The sequence below is a fragment of the Aspergillus fischeri genome, genomic scaffold, assembly GCF_000149645.3.
Source record: "Aspergillus fischeri NRRL 181 1099437636252 genomic scaffold, whole genome shotgun sequence".
Taxonomy (NCBI): domain Eukaryota; kingdom Fungi; phylum Ascomycota; class Eurotiomycetes; order Eurotiales; family Aspergillaceae; genus Aspergillus; species Aspergillus fischeri.
The window spans coordinates 2,235,210-2,256,523 of NW_001509768.1; the positions used below are offsets into that span (position 1 = coordinate 2,235,210).

Here is a 21,314-nt window from a genome sequence, read left to right on the forward strand (position 1 = left end):
CTCATCTTGGCCCCAAGACGGGCAACTACCAAATACCAGCTAGAATTGAGCCATACTACTCCGTACATAATCCGCATTCCGTAGTCGTCCCGTCGTTCTCGTATTAGGCAAATCTGCGGAGTACGGAGTAGTGGACTGCACCCCATGCTCAGTCAATCGCGCTGAAACCGCACCTGCAGTTCGCTTCACCCTCTCCCAGACAGGCAATTGACATTCTCAGGTCTCCTGCAGCATCGTGCAGGACACGGGATGAATCCCACGCCAACTACGGAATGCCAGCTAGACACGTTTGCCTTGGATTCTACGGTGCCACGTTCGACTGCATGCCGTCCACCCGCGAAGTGTCGATGCAGAAGGCTAATGTGGCAACTGGCACTGGCACGACGATTGGCAAGGTAGATGCGCTCTCGGATGAAATCCGACTGTCAAGTCTTCAGTCTGCCCCGAGTCCGAGTCGGGATACTCTACGACTATGGACTACGGAGAATTCTGGAGATATCCCCTCGGGGTAGAAGCACTATGCACAAGCACTAGCGGTGACAAGCACGTATCTCAGTCTGTAGACTAGACTTCGTAAACGATATGGAGTATGGAGTATGGAGAAGAGAGACATGCTCCATCGCATTAGACTTGAAATGATGACCGGTCTAAAGGCTTACATAATTGGGGGACTTGAGTGAATGAGGCTGTTACAGAAGAAAAAGTACAGATTCAAAAAGCAAAAAAAAAAAAGACTGGCAATTATCAACAGACAATCGGCATCATCATCCCTCAAAACAATACGGAGTACTCAAGGTGAAGAATATCGCCCGAGAGTTTTCCAATGTCAGTTCGGCATGGCGACTCTGACATCGGTAGGAATTGAAGGTATCGGCCTACACGGCACCACGGGAATCGGCACGTCGAGAAAAGCCAATTGCGGCGGGATATATGATTGGTTTGGCACTACGCAACTGAATCCCTGAGTGAGGCGAAACCGTTCTTCCGTTGGATTCTATGGAGATTTGACAATGGGGTTTTGAATGAATTTTTACTGAGGGTCTTTTGTGGCCCTACCAGACACAGTTGTCGGTCACGGGCACAAGCGGGATATGGCCATACTACGTGCTACCTGATCCGTACTGGGAAGTACTCTGTACCGTAGAATAAACAAGCTGGATTGTGCTCAAGAAACCTGCATAAATTGGCATTGTTAGTCATCAGCATTCCTCAGCTAGGGATTATGTGATGCTAGATGTTTGATGATGCACTTCGTGTCCCCTTACGTCTAACATGCTCATTACATTCAAAGATAAACCTAAAGCCTGAATGCCGAGGCCTAGAACATGAAACTGAGGCAGCTGCAACAGTCACCAAACAATGCCTCGGATGACAAGATGACAAAGGAGGTATTCCTGGCCGTCTGTTTACAGCTTCCCAAAAAAGGTGATCGACAGGTGCGTCTGACATGGGCGCATTGACTATTGCCTTGCGGGTGTCGATCGCTATACCTTCGAAACGATAATTGTCCGATGCTGACTTGCAGCTGCAACAGTGTTATCATGCTTTGATATGATGTAAGAGGATGGAGTAATTTGCGGCAGATTTACAGTGTAGAGCCCTCTGATAGGGAGTACTGTGACCGCTTCATCTCGCCGCCAACGCTGCATCCATCATTCTATCTATAGATTGCTGATGGTGGCTGACATGGGCCAAAAATAACCATACTATACATCAACTGCAGTACTCGGCAGGCAGGATCTATCCAAACAACGACTGTTTGACAGTGCGTGATGGCAGTGCCTGCATCGCAAAAGGCCAAGAAGCCCCTGAAAACGATACCGGGAGACGGGCTCGCATGATTCGATCTTAGATGCAGATCATCTTAAATCATCACCAGAGAGTCTCAGACTCACAGCTCAGTCAGCCTCGTTTCAAATGAGCCGTACTTCATGATGTCACTTGAGCTGTATTTGACATTCTGTTCTCCGGTGCCTGACTCAATATGTCCTCGAATCCGCGAGATCATCATACCATCGCAAGACGTGACAGGTATCAGTATCATCTGTTGAATCGACTATGATTCAAGAAGCCGAAAATCGAGACACGATCAACAGATCATCGACCAAGCCAATAGTTTTACTTCGGCCAAGCATACCGAATCCCCCTGATGTGCAGCCTGCAGCAAGGAACATGCTTGGCATCTCACTCTTCATCCCCATACGGAGTAGCAGATACTAATGATATATGGGGTATGGAGTAGATAGTCTCAGCCGTCCATCTAGTGAATCGTGATACCACTTCGAAACTTACTCCTCATTTTTGGTCCTTTCCTCGCAAACTCAAATCATGAGGACAGACAGTGCCATGCAGAAGCACAGAACGATCCCACCTCTTGGCAGCCAGTCGCCATCAGAACAACACTAGCACTGCCTCCTTAACTCTGTCCAGCGATATGCGCACATCCTGCATACATACAGCATGTTGTCTCACTCCCAGAAAAGTATCCTTATCCTGTAACCTATAGCCCCCCAACCAACCATATCCCTTCCATTTATCCCCCGCCAAGCCTTGCACTGCATTCCCTCCCTTCTTCGATCGTCTTGGCAAGCCCTCCATTTCCCCCTTGGGGCAATCAGACCTGTCTGCGTGTCTGGCGAGGTATCACGGGGGCCACCGTATCGGTTCATTTCATTTTCGCGCATACGCTGCTGTGCTGCGTTGGAGTCTTGGCGCGCTCCCTTGATGATCTGTTTACCTGGCGTATGCGGATCTTCCCCGAGCCAGCGAAGCATGATTACCGGTCTACCCCATAAATAGATATGATTGAGGAGGCAGGTGTGGTGCAGATTGACAAGATACGTATGACAATCCTCTTGGCACGGGGGCGGACGGGCGACACTCGAGTTGCTATGTTTGATAGTGAGGTTGACACTGCGGGTGAATTCGGAGAGTTGACTTGTTATGATCGAGGAGTTACACAGTGTAGACTGCAGATCGTTGTTGGCTTGTCAGTTGGCATTCTCTCCCACTCTGTGTAATGCTTGTCTTGGAAGGGATCTTGGCGGTGGTGAGAGGTATGCAAGGTGAAAATATAGTTAGAGAGTGGAAATGAATGTACTCATAGTAAGATTGATCAGACTCCAGAGTAGGATGTGTTGTATGCTCTATGCAAGTGTTATGCTACTGTAGTGTGGGCTTGCTTGACCATGGAGCTCTCTGAGTTCATAGAAGTTGTTATAGTCGCTATGTTATGAGGCATCTAATAGGATATCATACTGTATACGGGTAGTATGTATGGGTTGTATATCCAAGAGAAATGTATAGTGATGATATATTAGCTACTTACATTGGCTTGCAATACTCAAGGTATATATGGAGCGATGTATATATCTTAAGTGTCCATTATGCAATACTAGATCCCTAATTTCCTATTAGCAGTTATACATTGCTCCCCGTTCAGAGGAGATATCTTCTTTATGGATTAGATGGACAGAAATATATATTAACCCTTCTATCGGCATAAGTCATAGACACTGTCACTGCTCAATGACTATAGTATGCATGTCTTAATATATTCTGATGATAATAGCAGACAGACCCTGTCAGGAAGCAACTTCAACAGTGAGGACTCAGCTTTTAATATCCTCAGACGCGACAGTCTGTGGTTACGCATTGCAGTCGTGTAGATTGAGTTGTCACTAGGCCAAAGAATCCTAGAAGCAGTTGCTCTTGCTCGTACAGTTTCGAAGCCCTCGCTTGTCAGCCTCAGGGATAGAGAAGATCCGCTGACTGCGTTGAATGCCAGCTGATACATGTCTGCCTCATAGCAGAAGTTCATGACGGCCATCGCCATCCAATGGATATGCTTCCACCTGATTAGAATGTGACCTTGATGCCCACTGTACAAGGCACCAGAGTCCCAGGCATAAGCCTCTCGATGGCGAATTTGGCCCGCCAACCTGTACAGTGACCAGGCAGAAGCACAGCCGGATCAAGCTTCTTCAGGTCTTTGATCGTGCTCTCCGTCTGCTGCTCCTCACTAGTCGCCAGATGGAAGCCTCCCACAACCGCATGAAGAGGAACAGAACTATCCATGCATTCAACTGCATGCTTGGCAGCGTTGACCACTCCAGCATGGCTGCAGCCCGTGAACATGACGATTCCTTTCCCTGGTGCGGTCAGCATCGACTGTACAATAGATGAATGAAGCACGCTTGTACATGACCAACATGCCTTTCAGATTACACATCAGGAACCGTTCGTCAGCAATGAGCTCGTCGGAGAACCAATCGTTGTCCTCGTGGCTGAAGCGCATCCCTCCTTTCAGCCCGTTCTCGTAGGCAGTTTGCCGGGGTATTTCGCCTGATACGAAAAAGAAATCATCGAGAATATTATGCGCCTCACCATGTTTGTCGATCACAGCTCCAGCTGCCTCGATCTCCTCGAATGTGGGATCAGCTTGGAGCGATATGAGCTTCTGACCGATAGCCATTCCTCGATAGTCAGGGCGCGAAGGGTGCAAATCTACCGACAAACCTCCGGCGAGACCCTTGCCCTGCTTTGCTTCACTGATCAAGCGAATGGCGCGCAAAAGACCACCTGAGCATCGTCAACTGCCATCCAACGAGCCGCAACTGCCTTCGAACAAACCCGAATGATCCCTATGCCAATGCGACAACTGGATAACCTCTACCGAGGCAAGATCCGCCCGTAGCCGCTTCGCGTTCCTCTCCCAAGCATCTTCCTCCGGGCCTGCATCGAAGAGCACTGAGTGGCTCACGTCACCCTTCGTCGCGGTCTGCGAAGCATCAGCGTCGCTCTGGAACTTTGCATGTTAGCGACAGCCAACTTACCACCAATATTGACAAGCCGTGCGCGGAACAGCAGATGTCTTCCATTCTAAGCTCCTTCTGAGCATCACCCCTGTCCTTGAGGTCATGAGGAGACCCCGTGGCAAGGCTACCCATGAGGCCGGAGACGTGGACTGTGTCTGGCGCGGCGGGCGACAAGGGGTCGAGCTCATTGTCGATGATGACGAGTGCTTCGAGAGAGTCAATTTCTACGAGGTTAGAGCTGGGCATCTTGCTTATATTGGACGATATGTCGATGGGGAAGATCTTGTTGCGTGGAGGGGTAAAGATAGAGGGGACATGCAGGCGCAGGCTGCAGCAGGTGAAGGGTTAAGCCTCGAGGTGCGGCTTTGTTGATAATGTCGCTCTAGACTACTTGGTATTTGGGAAGGGACGTTCTTTGCTTATTTACTTGTAATTCAATGGCAAATGTTCGATGTAAATACTTGTTCGGTGCACCTCTAGAGATATATATTTGTGCTTATTACCTCATACTGAGGTCGGCTTATGACCCACCTACAAAATCCCTACAATTCCACCATACTCCAGCCAACATAGATTCAAGAGGTCAATTTAACATCCTATATCCTCAACTCTCTTCGCAATCTATCTAGCCTCCTCCTGGATTACATGCATCGAATGGTCATAGACAGTACCCGCTTCTTGACCTTGATGCTCGTAGGCCTACAGGAATAACCAGGAAAAGTCGCTGATGCGTTTTTTACCCTGACGTCTTCAGCATCGTGCTGAGCATGTGGCCGTCTATCATGATGAGCGGACCAGGGCTTTATTTGGACAAGTGCTGAAGCTGAAGACACCGAGGAGGCCACCAACACCGGACCCATCAACACAGTCTGCAGCTGGCGAGCAAGAGCAGGAGTCAGAACGCAAGGTCTCTGTTGAACCTACCATAAACTCGGTAGCAATGCCGTTCTCTCCACATGTTTCAAGGAGTTCCGGAGTCTCAGAAAAAGGGGAGAGTATTCTGCTTTATGGAGTCAGCATTTCCCGAGATTTATAGGTTCTGCTTGCTTGACATACTTCTGGAGAGGAAGAAAACCAATTGCCATACCACAATCTCTGCAATTTAGTAAAGGGACAGCGCGCATGGACACAGAGGTGACCTCAGTGCCTTGTTTCGTGAGCCTGATTGACATCCAGTAGACTGCTCACGGAAGAAATGCTGCAGACCTCGGAAGCTCAGTGAGGATTCAGATACTCTGATAAGCAAGAGCCCCATGAAGTGGCTTGGATATTCTAAAGATGGATTATCTTTGGCTGAAAAGCTTCAATTCGTAACAGCACCTCGGTAGGTGTTGATGGAACCCCAAACTGCGGGGAAATCCGTAGCGACGATCAATCTCCAATCTTTGGCTCAAGGCTCAAGCAAGATTCATTCAACATGACCACGGTTACTGGCAAGTCGATAACTCCCATCATTCATCTTCCTTTCTGATTTCTTCCAGTTCATTCAACCTGATCTTGTCCACTGCAGTGGATGAACCTACCTACAATGCGCTTCCTCCTCCTTCCCGTACTCCTCCTCCTGCTCAGCGCATCCACCGCAACCGCGAAACTCGCGCCAACATGCTTCAAAGTCGTCGCCGCACTCGTCAGCCGACCAGGCGATCTGTACGAGAAATTTCAGCGTGAGATCTGCGACAAGGGGTGCCAGCCGACCGTCCCACACTGGGACCTGTGGACGCGCAACAACACCTTCCTGCCGGCCGTCCGTAGCGTGATGAAGCGGTTGGATGTACCCCGACAGGAGGAAGCGATGGTGCGATTGGGCGATGATGCAGCGAAGGTCATCAAACAGCGGTGCGGTCCGATGCTGGAGGGCAAACATATCTGCTCGGACCCGGAGACACTTGCGGCGTTTGGGAATTGCTTCAAGAAGACCTTTGTGCGGTCGGCTATTACGAACCTACCGGCGCTGTTGCCCATGGTGTCGGAAGCGCTGTGTCAGGAGCAGTACGCATATCTCAAGGATGATCAGTTGTGGGAAGAAACGATTCCGAATAATATGAGAGAGTACGCGGCTGTTTGTCGGGATTTGGAAAATACTGGGAATGCGGAGAGAGTACAGGGGCAATTGGAGGAGGCGAGTTATGACAATGATGAATTATAGTCTCAGGGTCCTTTTAATTCTACGTACACCTGTAATGATAATAATGACTGAAGTTGTGGGATTCTATCTAAAGGAAGAGCTGAATGAGTCTCTGATGACGAAAGCCACGGCTGACCGCCAGGAAATGTTCCTGACTGCTGTCATGTCAGCGCTGTCAGCATTGGTCGACTGAGCGTATTTTTTCATCTTCTTACCACGATGGAAGTGACTGTTGCCTACAGACTTCCATCTCTTCAAGACCCCCGTTGATGTCCTCCATCAACGCACCATGAGATACTGGACGTCTTGATGTCGCTGTCCTCTGTGTCCATCCGAATGGCGTCGCGAATGACGTGCGTTTCCCGCTTGATGCGGTCGAACCCCATCGTGCCTCGTGGCCATCCACGCTTACCTGCGACCTTACTACAGCCTCCTCGTCGTTTCGTCCATCCAGGAGAATTCAAACCATTTGTGCCCCCTTCTCCGAATTCATTAGGCAAACCCATCCCCGCAAAAACCTACACCCGCACTCGCAAATGGCTCCGCCGTCTCGCCTACCTCTCCATAGCCACCGGAGTGATCTACGCCATCGACACTCAGTTCTACGCATCGTCACTGACGCGGACGGCTCGGACGTTCTCTCTCGGTCTCCTCGTCGCATTAGACTACAAAATCAACTTCCGTCCGAACCCGCCGTTCGCTGAATCCATCACAGCCCTGCACGCCCGCAACGCGGAACGACTGTTTGATCTGCTCCGGCATAATGGCGGCCTGTATCTGAAAATCGGGCAGGCGATTGCCATGCAGTCTGCCATATTGCCTCCGGAGTTTCAGAAGATGTTTGCCCGGATGTTTGACGATGCGCCGCAGAATGACTGGAAGGACGTGGAGAAGGTGATCCGGGAGGACTTTGGGAAGTCGGCTGAGGAGGTTTTTGGAGTGTCTTTCACAGGGGATCCGACTAAGGGCGTGTTGGAGCGCAAGGCTCGGGCGAGCGCGAGTGTCGCGCAGGTCCACTGGGCACGATTAGCAGATGGGCGAGAGATTGCCATCAAGGTTCAGAAAAGGGAGATTGCTCAGCAGATCAAATGGGATCTGTGGGCTTTCAAGTAAGTTCATCACTTTGTCCTTCTGGACGGATGCTGACGAGACCAGAGTGGTTACTTGGGTCTATTCCCGCACGTTCGATATCCCCTTCTACAGTTTGGTACCATACATAAGCGAGCGACTGTTCCTGGAGACGGACTTTGAGAATGAGGCGACCAATTCGGAAACCATGGCTAAGCTGGTGGCCGGCGAGTCGCGTCTGCGAGGCCGAGTCTACATTCCCAAAGTCTACCGCGAGCTCAGCTCGAAGCGGGTCATGACCGCTGAGTGGATCGAAGGAATCCGGTTATGGGACAGAGAGTCCATCACGCGCCCGTGGCTCGGCGGTTGGCGCGAAGGCACCCCCGGATGCCAGGGCACGCCATTAGATGCTCCCCAGACCGAAGATCCGGTGGCCAAGGTCGCGAGGAACCCCAATCTGGCCAAGATCAAGCCGGAGCGCAATCACTGGCGCGGCTGGAACGGCAAAGGCGGCCTAGGTCTGTCGCTGAAGGACGTGATGACGACCATGGTCGACCTCTTCTCCGCCCAGATGTTCCTTTGGGGCTGGGTACACTGCGATCCACATCCAGGCAACATCTTCATCCGGCGCAAGCCCTCGGGCCAGGCGGAGCTGGTCCTCATCGACCACGGCCTCTACATCCACATGGACCCCAACTTCCGCCACCAGTACGCGCGCTTCTGGAAGGCCCTGCTGGCCTTCGACAACCGCACCCTCAGCGAGATCGCCGAGGGCTGGGGCATCCGCAACTCGGACATGTTCGCCTCCTTCACGATGATGCGGCCCTACCGCGGCGGCGACCTCTCCACGCGCCAGCACCTGGAGGGGCTCAGCAAGGTCGAGCGCGCCCAGCGCCACTACGAGATGCAACAGGCCGCCCGCAAGGCCATCCGCGAGATCCTCGCCGACGAGCACAAATGGCCGCAGGAACTCATCTTCATCGGCCGCAACCTGCGCATCGTCCAGGGCAACAACCAATTCCTCGGCTCGCCGGTCAACCGCGTCAAGATCACGGGCATGTGGGCGTCCCGCGCACTCGTCGAGTCGCCCGATCTGCCCTGGTCCGAGAAATTCGCGAACCTCGGCCGGCATCTCCTCTTCCGCGTCGTGCTCTTCAGCAGCGATCTCTTCTTCTACTTTACCAAGGTGCGGCAGTTCCTGCATCTGGGCGGCGGCATGGAGGATGATATCGAGAAGCAGATGAAGGATATGGCCAAGGATATGGGGGTGGATTTGAACCAGAGCATTTTCGAGGGCTAGATTTCTGTCATGAGAATCCTCTCCCCTCCGTTCGGTTGTACTATACGATTAGATGAACATGGACATACATGATAGAGTTTGAAGTCTCATTTTCTTTTTACCCCACTTGTAGACAAATGCGCCGTACCAAGAAATCCGAATCATATATCATACCATACCGACCATAAAACTCCCGCCAAATCTGATCCATAATCATCGTCATCACTCATAAGCACAAAAAGGGTATCTATCTAGTACTCCCACCCCGAGAACCCCAACGGCTTCCACTCCTGCCCCGGATACGCTGTACTCGACATGGTGATCTCCTCGCCCGAGTCGTCATCCCACTGCACAGGCAATTCCACCGGTGCATCGTCGGGATTGATCGCCCTCGCCTCGCCGCGGTGCGGATGGCGCTGGCTCTGCACTTGCCCTTGCCCTTGCCCTGGACCTTGCCCTTGCTCGCGACTTTGGCCCCCAGTTTGATCACCTGCAGCCTTCTCATCCGCAACAACAGGCCGATGCGGCTGCCCGTGCACCTCCGAGTCCTCCTCGTAGGTCGGCAGCCGCGACGACTGCAGGAGCCGCTGCGTGGTACTCTCCAGCCAACTTTCCTCCCCCTCGCGCGCGGTGGCGGTCGTGCCGGCGGCGGCGGCGCGTTCCTCGTCCGAGTCGCTCGGCAGCGTGAGTTTCCAGGGCAGTTCCTGGTCGCCGATGCGGCTGGTGCGCGGGTTGCTGCGGAAGGTTCCTAGGTTGTTGGCTGGGTCGGAGGTGTCGGTGCTGGGGTAGCTGCGTTCTTCCGGGCGTGGGGGGAAGGTCTTAGGGCTGCGGGAGCGGATGTGGAGGTCTTGCGTGTAGGCGCGGTCGACGCTGCGGCCGCGGGAGGGCGGGGTGCGGGGGATAGCTTGGGGGATCGGGGAGGCGAGATGCGGTGGTGGAGAGAATTGGGGAGAGAGCTGTGGAGAGAGTTGGGGATGATGGGGGCTCGGTGGTACTGTCATCTGTTGCTGGTGATGGAGGTGAAGGTGTGGTGGAGGAGCAGGTGGTGGTGGTGATTGTGGGGAGGCCCTGCCGCTGTATGAAAAGGAGCCAGCGGGTGACGGCAGTCTGTCTGGCGGAGCGAGCCGGCTGTCAGGTTGGTGGGATAGAGATGCTGGTGCTGCAGATGCTAATTGCTGGCTGCTCTTGGAGGCCCGGGGCGAGCGGCGGAAGCGAGAGAAGGACTCGGGCGCAAAGTATCCCTCTGGCGGTGGATGCTGTCCCTCGAACGATGTCTGACTCTCCACGTTTGACCGGCGCCGACCACGACCAGTCCGGTCGTCTGAGTAGAAGCGTGTATGTCCTGGTGCTGGATGCGACGACACCGGACGAAGCCATTCCATTGTCTGCGCAACAGACGACTCGGGAGCACGTCCATGCGCCTGAGTCGTATTTTGCTGCTGCTGCTGCTGCTGCTGTTGCTGTTGAGAACGACTAAACCATGCCTAGTTGAGATATCAGCTTGATACAGTCAACCGACGAACACGGACCCAACTTACACCCAGCCTATCAAAAGCTCCGCGACGCGACCGGTCAGTTTTGGGCGATGGCTCATCAGAGAACGATGGACCGCGATTCCGTCTGAACAATCTAAACTTCTCCATGGGCGGTTTGATCTTGGGAGATGCTAGCTTCCGCGGAGGTGATTCTCTTGCAGCCAGGTCAGCGTCAAAGAGGTCATCCTGCGAGATCTGCGCATTTGAACCTGTCGGCGGGCTGCTTGAGCCAGCGACAGAGCCGGATTCATAAGAAAAAGCAGGGTTCGCAGACGAACGGCTGACCCCTCTGGAATGAGTGAAAATTTCAGCCTCATCGCGGCTCTTCCGAGCATGCCAACGGCTGAGGCCAGGACTCGGAGTGGTAGCCGTGCCAGCAACACTAGGAACAGGCGTCTGATTCGCGGGACTCAGCATGTCGCTGGGATTAAGATTTCCGGGTTGACCGACGCCAATAAGATTAAGACTAATCTCTGCTCTTGCACTTGCAGATTGGGACGGCCGTGCTGGGGACTCGGTCAGCTCGTATTCGGAGTAAGTGCTCATCGCAAGGTCATTATAGGGACATCGTGAATAAAGATATAAGAGAAAAGTCAAACTCAAAGTCAACTCACCCAGTCCCAGCCTGGATGATGGCTGCAGGCCTGAATACGCCTCCAGTGTGCCCGGGGTGGAGATGGAGGGAACGCTTATGCGACGAAGAGGAGGTGGAACAGAGAGCCTTGTACTAGTTGCAAGGTCGACAGGGGATTGCTCTAAGCCCCGCCAGACACGGTCTAAAAAATGAGCGCCCGTAGGTGGCGGTGCTTCTGCGTCTTCTGCACTACCAGGACTCATCTTTCCATCGTCAATCGCATTTTTATTGGTGATCTTGTCGCCGAGGCCAGAATAAAATGCAGCATTCTGGTATGGAGCCGTCAACAATTCACCTCGTTCCTGTGGCTTGGCGTTTGCTTGTGTAAGGCCAGCCTCTTTCCCACAGTTTGAGTCCACGCAATAGCCTGTCGCTACGGTTGCATCGACAGGGAATCGGCGCTTATCGTCGGTTTTTAGTGGCTTTCGATATATCTTCGTCATCGTCGACACTGTTTTTCTTCTCAAAATGCTTGGTAGTTGAGCTTTTGACGCAAAAGAGCTCGACAGCGCCTTGGAATGCGAGCGTCGTATAATCTCACTGGGCAATGGCTTTCTAAGTATACGTCCCTGTGTATTCATTTGGCGATGTAAAATTGCTATATTGATATCATCAGCACTTCGTCGTCTACTTTCACTTGCCGCTGCATGCTGTGGCTCTACATCCCAGCGCAGTTGGCTCGACTCGGTCAAGGCTCCTGTCCGTCTGATGATGGGTAAACTCGCAAATTGCACAGTATTCCGCTTGAGAGCCATACTCTCAGCCTCGTACTGGTCTATGGCAGATTGAAAGTCTGAAAGCTGGACTTCTCTGCGATAACCGCGCACGCGGTGGAATCCCTACTGATCAACACGCAATTAGAGGTGACAGACAAATCATCGGCGATAGATTTGACGATAGTTGCGAAAGCATTAATCATGTCCATTCTGACTTGGACTGCAAATGTTCATTACACCATGGTATCAAAGAATAGAATAAGCAAGACAGGACCAGAGAGAAAGAAGACGAATGCAGCGAGGGAGCATCATATATAGACCACAACCTCCGCTCTCACGTGCTTATAAATAAATGCATGAGTAAATAAATGCATGACCACCAAACCGAAACCAAGAAATTAAGCATCTACCTTTTCTGACTCTCCTCTTTTCAGCTTGTTTCTGCCCTTGGCGAAGAGACCCTTGGCAGCCTCGCCTGCTCGGCCGCCCAGGGCTCCCGCTGTATGTAACAGGTCCTTTCCGCGTTGCTCAACCTGTTGTTTATTCATGATCGAACCAAGCGGCGCAGATGGGCGCCGTGCGTGGCCCGGTCCAGACGGAGGGCCATCTTGGTTCGATGAGGTGAAGTGTCCAAGAGACGACAGCTTCGGGAATTTCCCTTTGGATACGACCGCTTTAGGCTCGACAGAGGCGGCCTTCATGCTCTGCTCCACAACATCCATGTGCTCCGGATGGGCACGAATCACCACCTGTAACCAATTCTTCAAACCAGTATCGATTGTCGCGAACTGGTCCCGTGTACGGTCGAAAGCTCGCACTCGCTCATCGGAGGATTGTATCCCCATAATGTCCCGGAAGCCCAACAATGTCGGCTCAACCGTGGGCGGCATCTTGGGCTCGGGCAATGGGGATCGCTCCTCTAAACTTTGACGATTGACCACTTCAGGCAGGTAGCTTTCATTCGAGTCGCTGCCATTTTCCATGGCAGCAGGAGTCACTAGGGTGAGTTTAGGCTTCTCAGGCGTCTGTTGAACGTCAGCTTCGCGACCTCTATCCGTTGCCATCTCCGACTCGTTGGGGGCAGTCTCTGGCGCTAGCTCGGTCGCATCGTTGGCCACAGGGAATTGTCCTGGAATCGGGATAGCCGACGGTGAAGCCGCCTGCAAGTCCACTGGAGGTACCTCCTCCTCTGACGATGATTCCCACGAGAACCGTCGTTTCAACTTAGGTTCTGAAGTAGGCTGAGCAGGAGCAGTGGGCCCCGGAGCACTCATAGGCGAACTGGTGTACAGATCCTGCTGCGAGGCATTCTGAGAAGCACCGTAGACAGGGGCTGGCGGTTTTAGATCCTGAGGGCTTGATTCGACTTGCTCGCTCCAGTATTTTTCGTATTCACTGGGTATTAGACTGTCTGGCCGACTAGTCTCTGTGTCTTGTCGAGCAGTCTGCGGCCTGTTAGGGGTTTGCTGCTCTGTTTCCGCCGAGGGCGTGGTTTCCCGGCTCAAGGAGCGAATTATCTCCTTTCTCAACCGATCGCTCTCGGTGTCCTGTGGGGAAGTTTCTGCGCTGTTTGAAGGTATAATCACTGGAATTTCTTCATGGCTTTTGATGGGGGAATCGGCAGCTGGGTTGGCGCCAAAGTTGAGGGGCGCTGGTAGGTCCCTGTCGGAACCAGTTTGAGGCAGTAGCACAGAGGCTCTATGTGGCAGCGGCTGTTGAAACGAAGAGGAACTGTCTCGCGGGGAGCCTGCAGGCGTCTCCGACGACATCTCTGCCAGCACGGAGGGAGGAGTTGCCTCGGCGCTGTTACTGATTATCGGTTTCCTCGAAGGGCTGTTACCCGGGCTGGGAAGGCTCAGATCTCGACGATGACCAGGCTTAAATACCATGGCCTGATCGTTGGTATCTTTCGGTGTGGAGATTTCACCAGGCTCCTCCACGATTGTCGGAGTCTTTTCTTCGTTCGGGCCGCGAGTACCAATGATGGGACTGATGACCGACGTGCTGTCACTATTGGATCGTGCAACGCTGTCAACAGTTGTGCTTGGAGTATCGGGGACGTCGAATGCTTGGTGTACAACTGAACGGAACCCGAGCGACGGGTTGTGCTGCAGTTGATGGGTTTGTTGAGAATCAGAACTCTGCTCTTTCTGCACGCTTGAATCCGAAGCCAAAAAGTCAGCATCGAAGCCAGAGATTCCCCTGACATCGGGCAGCTCAAGGCTTGCAGCACCAGGCGCGGTTCTTGGAGTGGCACTTGGGTCATCAACCTTGCCGTGACCGACATCGTTCGGCGAATAAGATCCCGGACCTAGTTGAAGTTCGTGATCCGCGGTTGCAGGCGGCTGAGATGTAGAGATAGGTTCAGTGTGGGAACGGCCAAGACCGGAGGGACTGTCATTCCGAGGGGTATCTGGCGATTGTTGACGTCTCTCTTGCATGCGTTTGTAGATGTCGGCAGGTCGCACGAAAGGCAGAGACTTGTTCGAGGGAGCACTGCCCGCAGTGCCCTCAACAGCATTGCGGTCCGCCGACCGACTGCGACTTCCAGCAGGTCCTACACCGAGTGTTGCCACCTGGTCCATTGAGCGTGATCGATCCATGCTGGGTAGCGGGGGTCTCAACGGATCCCGAGGAGCTACTCTGGATAGGTCGTTGGTGCTCTGGCTGAAGCTTGCCGGCTGGGGCATCGGTGGCGGCTCATCCTCGTATTCCTCGTACTCATCGTCACCCCAGTCATTCCCGTCGTACGAATATTTCTTCGCCTCGACCCAACGCTTGGTCTTTGCGCGGTTAACGTTGGTTTTAAACGAAATAGGAGTTCCGCCGCGGGCTTGTGGTGCCACTGGAGTAGTGGTACTGGGAGATGAACTGTAGGTCCGGACAGTATCAGTCAGCTGCGCTCAATATATACCGTCGTAGGCAACTTACAGAGTCTCATACTCCGGTTCGTAGGGAACTTGAAATGGGCGAGCCATTGCTACACGCACGGGAGGGGAAATAGACGGTTTGGCAGCATCAACAAACTGAGACTAAAGTCTGCGCAAATAGCAAATCAACGTAGAAGGCACATCTGACAGGATGTCCAGATGATGAAGGGCTTCTTCGTCGAGATCAAGACAGGTTGTGCTGGACCGTAGATCGAGTTCGACGGTGTCTACCTAGAGAGGAAATGCGGTATGTTTCACAAGATGACGTGGGTACGATCGGATTGCGACAGCACCTGATGCTCAGCCTCGGCGACGTGTCAATCAATGTTGGGTGCAGGGCTATATCAAAACAGCGAGTTGTGAAAGACAATTTCGCCGATCAGCTTCCTGAGAACTTGGATCTCTCCCTCAGCCACACTCGATGATTGCTGTTTTTCCCCTCTGCCGGTCATGATAGAGAGGTACCCCTGGTACTTAAAATAAACTGCGGCCTGATGCGGCCTGGGGAACAAAAGTGTGGCTATAGTGGCTGTGCAAGTGGCACCCCTGTCACGTGGAGAACTGCCACACTTTTCCCCTTCCGGAATGACACGAATCCGCCCCCATGGAGATAGTGACAGAGAACGGCGTCTTTCTGGGCCACTTCAATACTCCTCCTGTTCATGGACTCCTGGACTTCTGGACTTCGGGACTTTGACGACATGAAACTCCCTAGACTTTCCTAATCCACTACTAATCCCGACTCACTCGATGTTTACCTGTTTACTGCCCCTATTTGACTAACGCCGGATACGCCTCAACCGTTGCCTTCTCCTTATCGATTAGCTCGACCTCTACGGAGTGCATCCTAGCCTATTTCTCAACCTCAAGCCGCCTCGATACATATACTATAGCGGCCACTACGAATCTGCGATCTTGAAAATGGTCGGCCCCTCAATTCAGGATCGCACGGGCGAATTCCAGGCCATCCTCGGACAGGCCCAGAAACGCCTCGCGACTTCCAAAGTTGGCTCACAACGTCAAGCACTGCTCTCGGATTCGCAACGGAGACAGGCGCACGCAGGCACAGATGGACAAGGACAAAGCAAACGCCGGTCGGAGTTTGCTAGGAGAGCCGCGGAGATTGGACGAGGTATCACAGCGACAACCGCGAAGCTACAACGGTTGGCTGAGTGTGAGTAGTTGGCTGCCGATGGGTTTCTTTTATCTGCTGATCTCGACGTAGTGGCGAAGCGCAAGACGCTCTTCGATGACAGACCTGTCGAGATTTCCGAGTTGACCTACGTCATCAAACAGGACCTGGCGTCGCTGAACCAGCAAATTGCTTCGCTGCAAGCGCTTACATTATCGCAACATCCAAAGACGAATCGATCAAAAGCGGATCAGGAAGGCGAGCACAATGACAATGTAAGTGGACTCCGAGTGGCCGGCTTGCGCAACGCTAATGCAACCTAGGTCGTGGTTATGCTCCAAGGAAAGCTGGCGGATGTCGGTGCGAACTTCAAAGAAGTCCTCGAGGTCCGAACGAAGAATATTCAAGCGTCGCGATCTCGGACAGAGAACTTTGTCTCTTCGGTATCGTCCAAGTCGCAAGTCTTGGATCCGCAACGGTCGGACTCTCCGCTGTACAACCCCTCGGGACGAAGGACGCCACAACCAGGTTTCCAGGGAGGCTCTTCAGATCTATTGACGCTAGATCCCTCAAATCCCTCGCCTCTTGGGCGCCCATCGTTCCAAACAGATCAGCAATTATTGGTCATGGAGGAGGCGCAGACGAACAACACGTATATTCAGGCCAGAGGCGAAGCCATTGATGCCATCGAACGCACCATCAGTGAACTCGGCGGGATCTTCGGCCAACTGGCTCAGATGGTCAGTGAGCAGTCAGAGATGATCCAACGGATTGACGCCAACACCGAAGACGTGGTGGACAATGTTGAAGGCGCCCAGCGCGAGTTGATGAAGTACTGGAACCGCGTATCCGGTAACCGATGGTTGATCGCCAAGATGTTTGGTGTCCTTATGGTGCGTTTCTCTCTTCTTGATGCCATTGCAGAAGCTAACGAGACAATCACAGATTTTCTTCCTTCTCTGGGTTTTGATAGCCGGATAGATATACCCCTTATTCTTTTCTAATGTATTATTATGGGCCCTGGCCTCTTTGCTTGACACATCGTACCCGCGCTCGGACGCATGTTTCATATCTTTCTTCACTTGAACATGAAGTCATTTCTGTTAAAGGGACCTGGCTAGACTTTTCTATGATCGCTTATTATGAGCCGATGTCAATATTATGTTGCTAGTTTGAAAATACTCTGTCGATATGAGCATCGACATGTACGTATAGTTCTCCATTGCTGCATAATCCACGGCTGCCTTCCGTCAATAGAAGGACTGTTGTTGCACTGCTCAAGTTTGGATCTCAATACTGGTCATCACAGAATGCACAATGTAATCTGATATACGACCCATGGAGAATGTGCACTGGATCCTCACTGCGATGCGTAATCACACCTCGTCGATACATCTCCTTCTCACCCGCCTCAAACCATACCTGCCTTAGATCAGGGGGAGCGACCAGCGCCTGCTCGTGATCGGCAGCGGCCGTCTGGTCACCACCCACGGACACCAGGTACTCCTCCCAGTCCTTTCGCATTCGCAACAGGAACTCCCTCCGTTTCGTCCAGGTAGATGATAAATTCCTGGTATGTGCGTGCTGAGCGCGCGTTTGAGGATGGCTTTGTACGTTCCTGGCGTGCGCGTGCTGGGCTTCTGCGGATTGGTCGTTCGCAGCCGCGACGAAAAAATCTAGGATCCTTTCGAGCGTGGATGTCGTGAGGAGAATACCGACCCAGCTTCCGGTTGAAGAGGGAGGAAACTCGGGGATCATCATATGGCGCACAGATGAGCAGAGGAGATGCATGCAGTGGTGGGTCGAGAGGAGGACCTCGGTCGTCGTGAACGGGGGCCGTTGGAGGATGGACTGTTGCTCTTCGAGCGAATGGTGCAGATGATGGTGCTTTCCGGTTTCCCTTACTGCGTCACGGGCTGCTGCGTAGGTTTCGAGGAAGTATGCGAGGTTTGTCCTGCGCATGTTAAATCTGTGTAAAGGCTGGCAATGGGCCAAATAGGCAGACGTACAAGGGACACAATAAGCGAGATTGAAGCACACCCACAGCTCTGCTGTAGACTACTTCCTTTTCGGTCTTGCAGGATGACCAAAGAGGCCGAGCTTCAGGATCATGCTGCAGATGATGCTGAACCGCGTAATCGGCTAGATAGTACGATAGCCTGAGGCAAGTCATCCAGCAGCGGGTTAGGTCGGCGAGGTAGCCGAAGGAATATTGGGGGAATTCGTCGTGCGACCTGCTAGCAGTGTACTGCGGTGGTTGGGGTGGGAAAAGCTCAGAAACGAATGTCAGGTCATCTCCTGGAGAGCAGTTGCTGCTTTGCAGATATCGGCGCTTTCGATGATGAAGATACTCGCGAGATATCGCATACTCTTCTTGGTGGATTCGCCTGTACAGCGCCCGACAGGACAGCATCAAAGAATAGATATCTGTCAGTGTGCAGTGTACCAGTATCTGAGTAAGGACATTGACTGGTATCTCCTCCCAGATTGAGTTCCTCTGCTTGGAGGAGTTGCTAAAAAGCCTTTATCAGCTGTATGCACTCTAGCTGCTCTGTGACTGAACATACCTAGTGGATCTTCCTCCTGACGAACGGGAATGTCTGTTTTTCTGTAAAGCATGGCGAACGAGGTCTAGAACAGGGTGGCTCATGTTCATTCACTCCATTGAAAGATCTTGCTGAGTTTCTCTCGTCGTTTGTCGCAAGGAATGTTGCAGTTTGATGATTGATGGAGATCAAACCATCTGTACTTCAAACCAGCCGAGGGCTAGGTTCCAAACTTCCAACACAACCGAATGAGAAAATAATGAAACAATTGCGCATCGCCGTGGGTCTGGTCCGAATCAGGTTTATGTCTTGGCTAATCTTGTTGATCGTGTAGTCCCACCAACCCGCTGTCAGATCATACTCAAATAGTCAACTCGGTGGATCAACTAGAATAAGGCTGAAATAGTCTTTTGCCGACGAGCCAGCATATCCGCTGTGGTATTGGTCTGAGTTTGAGACTATTCGCCTCCGGAGTTTGAGCCAGGTAGTCGAAGTTGAGTTCTGGTATCAATTCCAGTCAACAGTTGGTCAATAATGTTAGGGGAGCTGCAAGGAAGACTCATCCTTTGAAACGTCAAGGAAAAGAGAACTTTCAAAGTGAGCGTGGTATGGATGACACATGATGTAGCATCTCTAGGACGAGGAAAATCAATGAGCCCTGGCCTTTATGGCAGTCTATCCTCTGACGACCTGCAGCGTTCGGCGAACTGCAAGCGAGTGAACCAGCTGAGTATTACGGCCATAAGATAAAGTTTGCAAGACACTTGTGAGAGGGAAATGTGGTTACGAACGTTGAGAAGGGAGCAAACATTCTTTTTGATTGGTAGACATACTGTCCTCGAAATCCTCAAGCAATCGCAATGAGATCGTTCCTCTGTGATATACGGTTGATGGAGAAGGGAAGGGAGAAGATAACAACGCTTTGAACGGGCAGAAGAAGCAGGAGAGGATGTTGAAAAATGCTGCCAGTTCCGGATCGATAATCTACTATTTTACATTTAAACCCTCGAAACTGCGCAAGATCACATCCACCTTCTGATCCAACATTTATATGCCACCAACCTAATGATATCCTCCAAAGATCCAATCTTCAAGCTCCAAGTTTCATTCACTGTCACTCCCAAAGTGCCCAAAATCCTCAAGGTCGATATATTCGTCCATCGGCGAAAGACCCCTGATCTCTTCGACACCAGCTCTGAGAGCACCCATCACAACACTGACCCAATGCGCTGCATTACTCTTTGCCGCTACGGGGTCATCGCGAACCTCTGTCTCCTTGAAGTATTCAATGTCCGTGATGTACCTAAGTTGTCAGCTATGTGCCGCGTAAGTCGTGTCAGAGGAATAGCATACACTGTCCTCCTCTCCGGATCAAACTTGAGAAACGACACGCCAACATAATCAAGACCGTGCTTGTTGAATTTACTGCCAGACGAACATGTCAGAGTGTTTCAAGCAACCGGAGATCAACCGCACTTACACAGCCATATCAAGCAACTGTTTCTCAATGCGCGGAAGCTCAGCAGCATTCAGGAATTGAGGCGTGTCAGCCAGACTGAAGGTCGGGAAGTGTTCCAGAACCAGTATCCACAGGTATCCGCCGGGGTTCTCAAAAGCCAGGTCCTGATGCATCTCCCTCTTGCCGTAGTACTTGGGAGTATAGCCCGTGTCTGACAAGGTTCTCCAGATCTCGCATTCTTTGTGGAAAAGCTCAGCGGCATTGTTTTTCATAGTTTGCTTGCCTCTCTCTTCTTCTCTCATGAATGGATCTGCCCTATGTTGAGGAAATTAGTGACCAGACTTGCATAAGGCAGAGGGCAGAAGACATACTCCAGGAAGAACTTGACGACGACAGGGTCCTTGGTCTCGCATTCCTCGGCTTCGAACATGGCCCTGCGCTGGTGGTAATCACTGTTGTAACGCTCCCAGAGGATTTTCTTCATGCGATAAAGACGCCCTGCGATTGGGAAAGTGGCTTTTTCGAACTTTCTCATGACGCTTCCAGCAGGGAAGTCCTTATTGGCACCTTCGCACTGGCACTCACCCTCCATTTTGAGACTGACAATGTGGATTGAGCTGGTGAGGAGGCATGAAGAAAGCTGAAGAGTGATATGAGCTTTATACTACTCACATCATACAAAGCATTAGTGAATGGGATAGAAAATAGCGTGGTCCTAAGCGAGACGCGTATACAGTCTCCAGCTTTAGCGTTGGACGCGTGATAGAAAGCACTGGGTGCATTATTCATGATTGTATATCTCTCAAGGCTAGGCAACTCGCCTCTTCTACCCCCAGGTTCCAGTATCAAACATCGAAGCACCTCTATACATCATACCCATACAAAGTGCATAACAAATCAACATCGAACCCCAAAGTTCAATATAACCCAATGATGATATCACCGTCTATCTGAGCGTCCAAGTCTAATTTCACCTTGGCATGGACATTCAGATGGATCTTGATGTTGACACTCTCCCTCTTGCCATCGTCCCGTTTCGTCGTTGGTTCAGCGGTCGGCTCGCTACCAGTTGG

At 52.0% G+C, this 21,314-nt stretch overlaps 9 protein-coding genes across 9 annotated transcripts, besides 5 other annotated features; 4 read left to right on the forward strand and 5 right to left on the reverse strand.

The window, feature by feature from the left end:
* Positions 1–272: 272 nt before the first annotated feature.
* NFIA_069520 (uncharacterized protein) lies at positions 273–512 on the forward strand (the record flags this gene model as incomplete). The annotated part of the gene is made up of 1 exon (XM_001263677.1): positions 273–512. One exon carries the CDS (start codon positions 273–275, stop codon positions 510–512), a length of 240 nt encoding a protein of 79 aa, XP_001263678.1.
* Positions 513–3,858: 3,346 nt separating this feature from the next.
* NFIA_069530 (MBL fold metallo-hydrolase) lies at positions 3,859–5,063 on the reverse strand (the record flags this gene model as incomplete). Its single annotated transcript, XM_001263678.1, has 4 exons — positions 3,859–4,151; positions 4,216–4,581; positions 4,633–4,780; positions 4,836–5,063. 4 exons carry the CDS (start codon positions 5,061–5,063, stop codon positions 3,859–3,861), a joined length of 1,035 nt encoding a protein of 344 aa, XP_001263679.1.
* Positions 5,064–6,345: 1,282 nt separating this feature from the next.
* On the forward strand, positions 6,346–6,963 carry NFIA_069540 (uncharacterized protein; the record flags this gene model as incomplete). The annotated part of the gene is made up of 1 exon (XM_001263679.1): positions 6,346–6,963. One exon carries the CDS (start codon positions 6,346–6,348, stop codon positions 6,961–6,963), a length of 618 nt encoding a protein of 205 aa, XP_001263680.1.
* Positions 6,964–7,278: 315 nt separating this feature from the next.
* Positions 7,279–9,310, forward strand: NFIA_069550 (ABC1 kinase family protein; the record flags this gene model as incomplete). Its single annotated transcript, XM_001263680.1, has 2 exons — positions 7,279–8,051; positions 8,098–9,310. The coding sequence occupies 2 exons, from the start codon at positions 7,279–7,281 to the stop codon at positions 9,308–9,310; spliced, it is 1,986 nt and encodes a 661-aa protein (XP_001263681.1).
* A 230-nt stretch (positions 9,311–9,540) lies between these two features.
* On the reverse strand, positions 9,541–12,213 carry NFIA_069560 (uncharacterized protein; the record flags this gene model as incomplete). Its single annotated transcript, XM_001263681.1, has 2 exons — positions 9,541–10,773; positions 10,828–12,213. 2 exons carry the CDS (start codon positions 12,211–12,213, stop codon positions 9,541–9,543), a joined length of 2,619 nt encoding a protein of 872 aa, XP_001263682.1.
* Positions 9,717–9,750: a microsatellite.
* Positions 10,226–10,263: a microsatellite.
* Positions 10,292–10,350: a microsatellite.
* Positions 10,724–10,755: a microsatellite.
* A 306-nt stretch (positions 12,214–12,519) lies between the features above and the next one.
* Positions 12,520–12,549: a microsatellite.
* Positions 12,550–12,572: 23 nt separating this feature from the next.
* NFIA_069570 (uncharacterized protein) lies at positions 12,573–15,152 on the reverse strand (the record flags this gene model as incomplete). Its single annotated transcript, XM_001263682.1, has 2 exons — positions 12,573–15,045; positions 15,106–15,152. The coding sequence occupies 2 exons, from the start codon at positions 15,150–15,152 to the stop codon at positions 12,573–12,575; spliced, it is 2,520 nt and encodes an 839-aa protein (XP_001263683.1).
* Positions 15,153–16,025: 873 nt separating this feature from the next.
* NFIA_069580 (t-SNARE syntaxin) lies at positions 16,026–17,217 on the forward strand (the record flags this gene model as incomplete). Its single annotated transcript, XM_001263683.1, has 4 exons — positions 16,026–16,278; positions 16,330–16,511; positions 16,560–17,129; positions 17,182–17,217. 4 exons carry the CDS (start codon positions 16,026–16,028, stop codon positions 17,215–17,217), a joined length of 1,041 nt encoding a protein of 346 aa, XP_001263684.1.
* Positions 17,218–17,526: 309 nt separating this feature from the next.
* On the reverse strand, positions 17,527–18,649 carry NFIA_069590 (uncharacterized protein; the record flags this gene model as incomplete). Its single annotated transcript, XM_001263684.1, has 2 exons — positions 17,527–18,190; positions 18,246–18,649. 2 exons carry the CDS (start codon positions 18,647–18,649, stop codon positions 17,527–17,529), a joined length of 1,068 nt encoding a protein of 355 aa, XP_001263685.1.
* A 1,237-nt stretch (positions 18,650–19,886) lies between these two features.
* On the reverse strand, positions 19,887–20,833 carry NFIA_069600 (uncharacterized protein; the record flags this gene model as incomplete). Its single annotated transcript, XM_001263685.1, has 3 exons — positions 19,887–20,085; positions 20,263–20,556; positions 20,613–20,833. 3 exons carry the CDS (start codon positions 20,831–20,833, stop codon positions 19,887–19,889), a joined length of 714 nt encoding a protein of 237 aa, XP_001263686.1.
* Positions 20,834–21,314: the final 481 nt, after the last annotated feature.